This window comes from Dipodomys spectabilis, unplaced genomic scaffold (assembly GCF_019054845.1).
Source record: "Dipodomys spectabilis isolate Male_0828 unplaced genomic scaffold, ASM1905484v1 ptg000365l, whole genome shotgun sequence".
NCBI lineage: Eukaryota > Metazoa > Chordata > Mammalia > Rodentia > Heteromyidae > Dipodomys > Dipodomys spectabilis.
The window spans coordinates 9,308,332-9,319,957 of record NW_024871042.1 but is presented as its reverse complement, the minus strand read 5'-3'; the positions used below and the strand labels follow the sequence as shown (position 1 = coordinate 9,319,957).

The 11,626-nt window shown below is 46.7% G+C and overlaps 1 protein-coding gene across 1 annotated transcript in view; it reads left to right on the top strand.

The window, feature by feature from the left end:
• The first annotated feature begins 5,307 nt into the window (after positions 1–5,307).
• The window catches only part of Abhd12 (abhydrolase domain containing 12, lysophospholipase), a 77,691-nt gene continuing 71,372 nt past the window's right edge, over positions 5,308–11,626 (top strand). The window contains exon 1 of the mRNA XM_042666522.1: positions 5,308–5,654. Within this exon, the coding sequence (XP_042522456.1) occupies positions 5,461–5,654 (194 nt within the window). The 5' untranslated portion in view covers positions 5,308–5,460. The remainder of the gene's footprint in view (positions 5,655–11,626) is intronic.

Genomic DNA, 11,626 nt, shown 5'->3' with positions numbered 1-11,626 from the left:
TGGGTACCTCCTGTGTGTACTGAAACTGGCCCTCACTCCTGGGGTTCAACATGTCAGGTCCAGCCACTTGTCCCAGCATGCCAAATAGAAAGAGTGATGGTAGGCTGAGAATGGAGGCTTATTAGGAAGTCCCAGTGCCACGTGAAGAGGGCTTTAGCCAATCTTCCAGTTCAGATATTAGCAGTTGGTTAAATAGAAAAGGAGTTGAGCCAGAGGTGAGAAGGTATGTATACATACACCCTATTACGATCAAGCTGATTGGTCATTATTGTTTTTGTTTGTTTTCCTGGAGCTTGAACTCTGGGCCTGGGTGCTGTCCCTCAGCTCTTTAGCTCAAGGCGAGCACTCTACCACTTGACCCACAGCACCACTTCCTGTTTTCTGGGTGGTTTATTGGAGATAAGAGTCTCCTGGGCTTTCCTGACCGGGCTGACTTTGAACCATGATCCTCAGATTTCAGCCTCCTGATTAGGTAGGATTACAGGTGTAAGCCACCAGCACCTGGCTTAGTCTTGGTTTGATAGAGGTTCTGAAGAAGTTGTTGCAGGCATCAGTTTGGAGGTGGGGGAGCAATCTGCAAGGGAGCAATTCTGATGACCATATGAATTTGTAAAAAGCAATATTGGATCCATGGTGGTGAACTCTAGATACTTAGGTTGCTCCTTTCCAAAAAGAGGTAACAATTATCTGAAAAATGGGCAAAAGAATGTCTAACTTTAAAAAGGGGCTTCTGGATCTTATGTTGAACGACATTTTCCTTTTCATCTCTACATTAAGTCATAATTTAGCTAAATAGGTTGGGGGTGGGGGGATACTGGAGCTTGAATTTAGGATCTTGTACTCTACCTTGGCTTGACTTTTTTTGCTTAAGGTAGCTAGGATTACAGGCATGAGCCACCAGCACCCTGCTAGGCAATGTTTCTTAAAGACCTTGATGAGCATTTCCTTACTTGTGAAATCGAGACAGGAATAAGCCTGTAGGGAGTTGTGATGATTCGGTCTATACTTCACCAAATACTTATTAATTACCTACTATAAACCCATCACTAGCCTGAACACTGAAAACAAAGCAGTAATATAAAGGTCCTTTTCCCAAGTCTACATGGCTGTGTGGGAGAACACAGATAAAGAAGGTGGCTCAGTGGTAGAGTGCTTGTCTTGCATGCATGAGGCCCTCGGTTCAATTCCTCAGCACCACATAAGCAGAAAAGGCCAGAAATGGCACTGTGGCTCAAGTGGTAGAGTGCTAGCCTTAATCTGAATTGCTGAGGGACAGCGCCCAGGCCTAGAGTTCAGGCCCCATGACTGACAAAAAAAGAAAAGAAAAATCTATGTCAGATATATTGGTATAAGCACGAACACAATAAACCAACGAAAGTACATGCAGTGTAGGTGAGAGGGGATAAGGGTTTTTGCATTAAGGTATTCAGAGAACATAGAGCCTTTGAGGAAGGAACATGTGAGTGTGGGCCATAGTATGGAAGAGAATTCCAGGTTGCAAGAACTAAAGTGCAGAGGCTCTAAGGAGGGATGTGAGTGCCACTGCAGGGAGTAGTGAGAAGGCAAGAGCTGTGTCTGGTAAGATCCTGCATTTTTGAACAAAAGCTTTATTTATTCATTGGTACAGTGAGAGCCCAAAAATCTAAGCTATGGGACTCCGAAAGGATTGGCAGTTTGGAATGCCTTCTCCCCAATACACTCCTGGAATGCTGAGAGTTTTCCTGGAAAGGTCAATCAGTAACGGCTTAACGGGAACTCACATTCCACCCTAAACTGTGGGAGCCTAAGGGTAGACTTAGGTTTATACAAATTGTAGGCTTATTGTTTAGCTTCCCTTCCCAGAATAAGGTCTCCAACCACTTGTATACAAAATATTGGCATATGTTGAAGTTTGTACCTTACTTCCTAGCATTAGACTTTTAAAAAACTTTGGTTAATGGAATCTTGGGATCTGTTGCTAAATCTCAGTTGCATGGTCCAATCTCCATTATTGTGTTGCTCTCAGTCATGGCAGATTAAGTAGCACCTGGCAGGTTGTGACGGGTACTGGGGCTTGAACTCAGGGCTTGCAATCTCAGTTGGCTGCTTTGCTCAAGGCTAGCAATCTAGCACTTCAACCATATCTGGCTTTTTTGCTAGTAGTTGGAGATAAGAATCTCTTGGGAGTTTTCTGCCTAGACTGGCTTCAAACCAAAATCCTAAAATCTCAGCCTCCTAAATAGCTAGGATTATACACATGAACTACCACTGCTAGGCAGCTTTTAATTTTGAGATATGGGGTGGATGTAAATTTAGCTATTAAAAAAAAAACCAAACAACTTACATGGCAACTGAATCAAGTGGACAGCAAACGTAGATAGGAGCCCCAAGTGGTTAAGATAATCCAGATGTAGCTAAGCACTTGTGGCTCACACCTGTAAACCTAGCTACTCAGAAGGCTAAGATCTGAAGATCAAGGTTCAAAGCCAGCCTGTGCAGGAAAGACTGTGAGCTTCTTATCTCCTATTTGTTAGGTTTTTAAAAAGAGGTAGCCGAGTAAGAACAGCACCAGCACGCACGTGGTATTCAGGTAAGGGGTAGGTTTATTCAGTAGACCTGCTGGGACCAGGCAAGGTTGGCACTCCACGCGGCTGGGAAAGAGAGGAAAGAGAGAGAAAAGAGCTAGAAAAGAGCAGAGAGAGCAAGAAAAGAACAGAGAGAGAACGTCTGGGCCTGGGCTAGGCCTTATCTAGGGTATGGGCGGAGAAAGGTGTGGCCACATCAAATTCAGATGTGACTTCAGGGGATGCAGATGTGACCTCTTCCAGGTGTCTCAGTTGCCTAGGTAACGCAGGTACTGGGTGGGGACTTTGCTGCTGAGGAGGGTGGAGTCTGCTAGCCATCCAGGAGAGGACCTTACACTATTAACCATCACAAAACTGGAAATGGAGCTGTGGGCAACGTGGTAGAGTGCTAGCTGTTAGGTTTTTTAAAAAGAGGTAGCCAAGTAAGAACAGCATCATGCACGTGGTATTTAGGTAAAGGGTAGATTTTTATTCAGTAGACCTGCTGGGACCAGGCCAGGTTGGCCCTCCACGTGGCTGGGAAAGACCTGGAAAAGAGAGAGAGCTGGGAAAGAGAAAGCTGAGAAGGAGAAGAGAGCTAGAAAAAAGAGAGGAAAGAGCTAGAAAAGAGCAGAGAGAGAGAGTTAGAAAAGAGAAGGGAGCTGGGAAAGAGAAGAGAAGGAAAGAGCTGAGAAAGAGCTAGAAAAGAGCAGAGAGAGGGCATCTGGGCCTGGACTAGGCCTTAGTTAGGGTATGGGAGGAGAAAGATGTGGCCACATCAAATTTAGATGTGACCTCAGGAGATGCAGATGTGACCTCTTCCAGGTGTCCCAGTTGCCTAGGTAATGTAGGTCCTGGGTGGAGACTTTGCTGCGAGGAGGGTGGAGTCTGCTAGCCATCCCGGAGTGGACCTTACACTAGCCTTGAGCAAAAGAGCTCAATGGCAGCAACCAAGCCCTGAGTTCAAGCCCTGTGACTGACAAAAATTAACACTGATGAGGAATGATGGCTGCTTAGCCCATGATAGGGATGGTAGTAGAAGTGGTACCTGGTTAAATCTTGGATAGATTTTGAAAGCTTGATGGTACTGATGCTATGGCATAAGAAAGGAGAAATGAAGGATGTCTTGGAGTCTTTTTTTTTTTTTTTGGGTCCGGCCCTGGGGCCTGAACTCTGGACCTGGATGCTGTCCCTCAGCTCTTCAGCTCAAGGCTAACACTCTACCACTTGAGCCACAGCGCCACTTCTGGCTTTTTCTTTTTGCTTATGTGGTGCTGAGGAATCGAACCCAGCGCCTCATGCATGCAAGGCAAGCGCTCTACCACTGAGCCACCTTCCCAGCCCTGTCTTGGGGTCTTGACCTGATGAAGTAAGTACCAAGACGGAGTTACCATTTGCCAGGTTAAGTTTAAGGGTAGAGTTGGAGTGACTGAAGAGGTGGGTATTCACATTTGAGCACCACTCATGAATAGATCTTTGGATAATGGCATCTGGGGTTCCAGGAAGGGGCTTGACCTAGAAATATAAATGTGGGCCTCACCAACGCTTAAGTATATTTAAAGCTCTGATAACTAGGAGATAATAAATGTATGGAAAAAGCTTAGTGCAAGTGAGATTCAATATCCCTTATATTTCTTCTAATTCCCTCTTAACTTGCTTCCCCTACACACACACCCTCTCAGGGCAGGACTGGGCATCTAACCTAGAATGTATGCTAGTCAAGTACTCTACTCCTGAGCCACACACCTAGCCTTTTAAAAATTAATCTTGCCTAAACGCGATGGTAACATGCAATCCTCCTGTCTTAGCCTTCCCACAACTGTTATATCAGGGCTGGCTTGCTGTTTGGTTTTTCTAGAAAGGATTTTGTGACTGCTAGTTCAAAACGCTCCTTATCCCCCAACGTTAAGTCACTTTCTGGATCCCCAAGTTTACAGTACTGCATAAAATAGAAACAACAAAAACAGTGGAGATGACCCCACAAATGCACTGGTAGGTTGTGATACCTGGTCAAAGAAATTATTTGGCAACATCATAATAACATCAGTATGTGTGTGCACGCATGCGCGTGGTCCTGAGGCTTGAATTCAGGGCTTGGGGGTCCCTGAGTTTTGTGGGGGTGTTTTGTTGCTGAAGGCTAGAGCTCTGCCAGTGGAGACCCAGCACCACTCTTGGCTTTCTCGGGTGCTTAACAGGAGATAGGATTCTCAAGGACTTTCCAGCCCGGGCTGGCTTCAGACCTGGACCCTCGGATCTTAGCCTCCGGGGAAGCTGGGATTGCAGGCATGACCCCGGTGCCCGGCTTGCTACCTTTACTTTTGACTGTATTCCTGGGTTACCAGTGTTCGGAGCGCCAGACGCCGGGAGCGCGAGTGGCAGGAGCCGCCCCAGCGCTGGCGGCTCGGGCTTGCGGATGACCTCTTGGATAGATGGTGTCCTCCGGGTTTTCTCACCACTCCGAGCCCTGAAACCGGGCCCGAGTTCGTCGGCTGGCGAAGCCGGGTACCTCGACGAAGGCACCCGTGGAACTCCAGAGCCGACGCCAGACGGATGTGCAGCAAAACCCAGTTGTTAAGCTCGGCCCAGGAGTGGCTACGGCTTCGTCTGCCCTTCTCCAAGATGGCCGCGGGTCAGCGCAGGGGATGCCGGACGCGCTTCCCCCCACGCGAGGTGATAGGGGGCGTGGTCAGGATCGGGCCCGCTGGAGCCCGGCGCTGATTGGCGGGCTGCGGCCAACCTGCCCCTTCCACCAGCCCAGCGCTGGTCCGTAGCGAGCGCCCCGGCCTGGAGCTGGGATGTGAGGGCAGTGGGTTCCTTGCTCCCCGCGGCGACGGCTGTGGGCTGAGGCGAGGGCGGCGAGGGGCCCAGCGCACGAGGCCGTCGGGCGCCGTGGGTGGTCAGCTGTGTCGGCCGCGGGATGAGGAAGCGGACCGAGCCCATCAGCTTGGAGCATGAACACTGCGTTGCCTCGGGCTCGCCCTCCTCCGGCTCGGCCGCCGCGGCGCTGGACGCCGACTGCCGTCTGAAACAGAATCTGCGCCTGGCGGGCAAGGGGCCGGCTGAGCCGCCGTGCTGCGCCTCGGACGCGGGCATGAAGCGGGCGCTGGGCAGGTGAGGCGCGGCGCGGCGCGGGGGAGCGGGGAGGGGGCGGCGTGGTCCCGCACCCGGCTCGCTCCCCGTGAAGTGAGGGGTCCGAGGGCGCGTCGCTCCCCTGCTCCCAGCCCCGGCGTGCCCTTCGACCCCTCTCCAGGCTCTTCTTCCCCTTGCCTGGCCTGCAAGCATCCCTCCCCTCCCCTCCTTTCCCCCGGCATCTGCCCTCGTACGCTCCTTCACTCCCCGCGACTTCGCTTCGGCCCTCCGCTCACCCCCACTCACCCATCCAGCACTTCGAACCCAGGCTTACACCCCCTGTCCTTGGCCCAGGTGAGCCAGTGGGGACCCCCCCCCATTGATTGGCTGCGGGTACCGCAGCTGCGGGGAAAGTCCTGACCCAGCACGGAGAGTCGCGTCGTGGGGTTTAAGCATCCCCGTAAGAGGTGGAAGACTCTGGGGCCGGCGCCCGACCCTCGGAGCTTTGGGGACCACTCTGACCTGTCGTGCGGTGACCCCTCAAATCGTGCACAGAAAGCAGCGCCTTTCTCTCTGGAAGCTTTTGGGTACCCTGATCTCTCACGTCCTTAGTTCCCGGTTCACTGTTGTCAAGAGTCGCTTTCGCCTCTTAAGGACTGCTGGACCTTTGTTTAAGGATTCAGTGACCTGCTAGGTGTCCAAGGGAAAAGAAGGATGGACAGCATCCTCAGCTGCTAGAGGGGAAATCGGTGGTCGTCTGGGCAGGTGACCAGGCACTTGAAATCTGTACTGAAGCTGGTCCTGAAGTCGGTTTTTGGCCTTTTTTCCCCCCCTTCCTTTGGAAAGAAGAGTGTGGTTACGTAAAGCTGATTTCAAAATTGAGATAGCAACATATTTTACAGGGACAGATTTCTTTTCCTCTTTGCTGATTTCTTAATTATCTGGCTGTTTGAAGCACGTATCACTCATGCAGTTTCGAAGCCTTGCTATTTCATGGTGGTGTTTGACTAGATTAGTTTGTAGTGTTCTCAGGTGTTACTGTAACATTGATATCTTTGGGGGTCAATTAGAATGCCCTTAATGGACACTAGCCACTCAGTGTAAACATATTTATCCAATTAGGTCTGGAAGCCAGTCAGAGCTTCAGCTTTAATATTGAAAAGATTGTGAAATTAGACTGCAGCTGCCTCTAAGTCCGTGGTTCTTGATTTTGCTGGAAGGACAGAGACGGATAGTTTTAGTTTTGCTTATGGGCTAGTAACTGGTATATGTCTTTTGTGAAACTGATCTGGTCTCTTAGGAAAGGTCTATCCATACTAAAAATTCTTGACTAGCTCAACACACTTTTGTTAAAATGCTTAGCATACAACAGGCAAAATGGGAATATATTTGAAAACTCAAAATTGTTATGTATCATGTTTAAGAAAACAGTGTTTCCCTAGTGCCTTCCAGAGTGCACTGTATTAAAAGGACCTGATTAATTTTTGGTTTTGTCAGGTCAGAAAGAGAAACATTAAAGTGGTACTCACTTTTCTGGAATGAACAAAAATGCTGTTAGAAGAATAAACAGCAAAATAGGGGGCAAGAAAGCCAAATGAGGGGCTGGGAAGGTGGCTCAGTGGTAGAGCAATAGCCTTGAGCTGAAGAGCTGAGGGACAGCGCCCAGGCCCAGAGTTCAGGCCCCACGACCAGACCCCCCAAAAAAGAAAGCCAAATGAGTGTGCAACTCCTTGACTTCCTTTTCAGTTGCCGTTCCCACATTCTTGTGCTTTCCTCAGGCCTTCTCAGACCAGCCTATCCTTGTTTACCTTATCACTTACCTGATGTTATAATTGGTATAATTGCATGCATACTTGTTGACTTGCTTTACCTGTGTTTCCTCTTTAACAAGAATGGAAACACCAGGAGAAAAAAATTGCTCTCCAGTGCCTGCCATGTAGTGGGTGGCAAAAAATATTTGTTGAAAGAATGAATATTTGTAGAATACATTACTAAGAGCAGAATTGCTATACCAAAGAGTATGTTTATAACCTTAAAAGGTAAAGCCACATTGCCTTCTGAATAAATTGTACTGATTTGTACTCCCATGGTTGAACTAAGTGGACTTCCCTCAGTAAAGTATGCTACCATATTTGACTTTTTGTCTGATGAAAGCAAATGTTGTCCATTTTATAGCTTTTCTTTGCATTATTTTTCAGGTAGCATTTTAAGCCTACTGTATAGTATTAGAATTACTATATATGACCCTGTCCTGTGTTAGAGTCCTGAACATTTCTGTCTCTTTCTCTTTGACTCTGTCTCTGTCTCCCCCTCCCCCACTCTCCCCTCTGTCCTCTCCCTGTCCTTGGGCTTGAACTTAGGGCCTGGGAGCTGTCCATGAGTTGTTTTTGTTTTGCTCAAGGTTAGTGCTCTACCGCTTGAGCCACTTCTGGATTTTTGGTGGTTAATTGGAGATTAGAATCTCACAGACTTTCCTGATGGGGCTGGCTTGGAGCTGTGATCTTCAGATCTCAGCCTCCTGAGTAGCTAGAAATACAGGCATGGGCCACTGGTGCCTGGTTTGTAGTATTTTGTAATTTTAAAAAATGGTGACTGGAAGTTTTTAAGTGCAATTTTGACATTTAAGGACGAATGTATTGATTTGTTGGGTAATAGATTTTATCTTATTGGATCATATTTCTGGGATGAACTCTTCTATAGCCAGAGCTTACTGACATTTGCATGGGGGGAATAGTCTATAATCTTCTGAATATGTGGGGGGGGCAGGTCTGGGGATCAAGTGAATTTTCTTTTTTAGTGCTGGGCTGTCTTTATCCAGTTGTGTTAGTGTCATCATTGTTCTATTAAAGGTCTTCTCTGGCCAGGTTTAGTGGTACAAGCTTGTCGTCCCAGCTATTGAAGATGCTGAGACAGGAGGATCACTTGAGCTCAGAAGTTTAAGACTACCCTGGGCACGATGGTGAGACTCATCTCTTGGGGAGAATAAAAAGGTTTTCTCTTTCTCTGCATTTACCAGCCTAAAATACTTTCAGAGTTAAATTTGGTAGAATTCCCCTGTCAAACTGCCTAAGCTGAGTGTTTTTTTTCTTTAGAAGATACCACTTTGATAACGATTACATTTTTGTCTAGGCTGTCATTCTATTTAGGATTGTTATATCTCTCTGGGTCCAGTTTTGGTGATCTATATGTTCATAGAAAATAACTTAGCCTAGCACCCCTCTGTCTTATCTGGCACTATATCCCTGTTCCTTATTTTGGGTACTTAGATTTTCCTTTCTTCTCCCCTTTTTTTAGACTAATGGTATGTCTAAATAGACACATACACTGAAGTTTGGTGTGTATATCTATATTATATGTTATATAATATATATTATATGTACTTATGCCCCCTCTGCCACAAAAATATATTTATTACCCTATGAGTAGGGGGATACTGAGGGCTGTGGAGGAGTGGAGAACAAATTTCATCTTTAGATGGTGGCAGCCACCAACATACCTGCTGTTGATTCACCTATTAGGAATGCGGCCCCAGGTGGCCAGACCATCCAGTCTTTCTAGAAAAGGATAGCTTGTTTTTCTTGTTGTTGTTGTTTTTGTGGGTTGTATTTTTTTTTTGGGGGGGGGGGGTCCAGTCGTTGGACCTGAACTCAGGGCCTGGGTGCTGTCCCTCAGCTCTTCAGCTCAAGGCTAGCGCTCTACCACTTGAGCCACAGCGCCACTTCCGGCTTTTTTTCTTTTTGCTTATGTGGTGCTAAGGAATCAAACCCAGGGCCTCATGCACGCAAGGCAAGCACTCTACCACTGAGCCACCTTCCCAGCCCCTGTGTTTTGTTTTTATTGTTTGTATGTCATCACCAGCTTTTAAAAATTGTGAAAGTAGTTAATGTCAACTTTGGAGATAAAAAAATCCCCACTTTTATATTTTTAGCGGAAGGGTTATATTTAAGGGCAAATACTAAATCACATCAACTTAGTACTCCCCAAGAATAGGAAATAAATATTAGTTTGATGCAGGGAGATCTGTGTGGGTAGATGAGCGAGTTTGTGGGCTTTTCACTTTCTTTTCCCTGGTATCTTGTATTTGAAAGCACACCTCATCTTAAAGTGATTCAATTTCAACCCTGAAAAGGCATCTGTCTATGAGATGTACAAGATCTGTGTGTTTCAATTAACTGGTCTTCATTCTTCCACTCCGAACACCCAGACTAGGTCTGCTGGATGGACAGAGTGCGACATGGGAAGTTTCATAGCTAGATCACCCTCCTGTGTCATCATCGTGCCCTTGGTTTTCCTCAACCCGAAGAAGGACCTCCATCCAAGATGGGGTTCATCATAACCTAGAAAGGCAGGGGCCAAGGTTAGGGCAGATTTTCTTCAGCTTCAGCCTTTCTCTACAAACATCTCTGTGTGGTAAATCTTCACCCTTACTTTACAGATTGAGAAGATGAAAGCTCGTTTTCAAGCTGTTTTTGTAGTTTGTACCTTTGTCTGTTTGCTTTTCTGAGCTGGAACTGTGAAGCAGGCAGGCTTTGTAGTACCTTCGCCAGACCCCTCCTGGGTATGCCTCTTCCCAATTTGGTTTACTTTGTCAGTCATGCTTCAGTAGGAGCACCCTGACTGAGTGCCTTGCCAGAATCTCCAGCTTTATTAAGGCTTTGTGTCCTGTATCCCTGCTTGGTTCAGAGTTCCTGTCAGCCATTACACATCTCCCCTACCCAAGGCAAAGTCTATCTTCTGTGATGACTTTGGCCTGTAGGCCTGCATTGCAGGAAATACCTTTGGCATACTTAATGGAGGCTGCCTTGGAAAGTATAGTTGATCACCTTACCAGGTATATGTTGATGAAAGTAGAACCTTGCTGTAAGTTCCTGTTTCTCCTCTTAATAGAGCTCTTTTCCTTCTGAGGTGAACTCTACCGGAAGAATGTTTACTGACCAGCAACTGGAAAAGCTGAGAAATTGAGTCCTTTCTCTTGACCTAGAGAGGAGACCATAGAACTTTGGTTTTGGCAGTTTATGTTGCCAGGGGCTCTCACACAGTGTGGAGGGTGAGTCTTTTGTCTCAACCAATGTCTGTATATCAGGACAAGAGGGACCAACCAACACAGGAGGATGATTCTAGGACTAAGTTCCATATCAAGAGAGCCTGCCATTGGAACTTAGTCCTCCTTGTGGCATAATTCTGTGTTGTAGAGGAAACTTGTCCAGTGAACTGGGCTCTAGGTGAGTATTTTCAGAATCTGTGGCTCAGGATGAGTTTCTTCATCTATAATGTGGAGATAAGCATGTCTTCCAGTGAAGTCTATGTGTATGGGAAGTTCTTGGTACCTGGTGAGCACATGGCCATTGGCATTTTCTGCTGTGATCATCTCTACTCTTATTACTAGTGTTAAAAGCTGAGGAACCTGAGAAAGTCATTAACTCATGGCAAGAAAGATTTACTTATTCCCTGTTCTACCCCGAAATTATTACCCCAAAATTATTATAGTCTGCCTTTTTGTAGTTGTACATAGAGAGTTTACCCTGATCAGTTAATGTATCTGTTGATAGTAGAGCATTTTAAGCTACTAGTAGGTTGTCAAACACTTTCTTACACTATTCATTCAGCACCATTTGAATACCTGTTGTGTACGATAACATTTGTGAGACAGTACTGATTTTTTGGTCACACTTCTTTGTGGACTTCACATTCCCCTGGGGGAGACAGGTAACAAACGAAGAGCAATATGACATGACAGGTACTCAAGGCCCTAAGGAGAAATAGAATGCCAGTAATGCTGCAGCTGTAAATAGGCACCATGATAGTGCATGTGGCTTGGGTGGAAAGGAAGCCTTTCTGGCAAGAGGATATTTGAATGGAAGCCAGTGGCTGCTTTCGGGAAAAGAAATGGCATGATAGGCTATGTGTATTACCACACCACTCTGAGTCTGTGACAAGTACAAGACTGGAGGTGGGAGATCATTTAAGGATTAAAACAAGGTAAGACATTATGAGTATTTGTCCAAAGGCGTAGC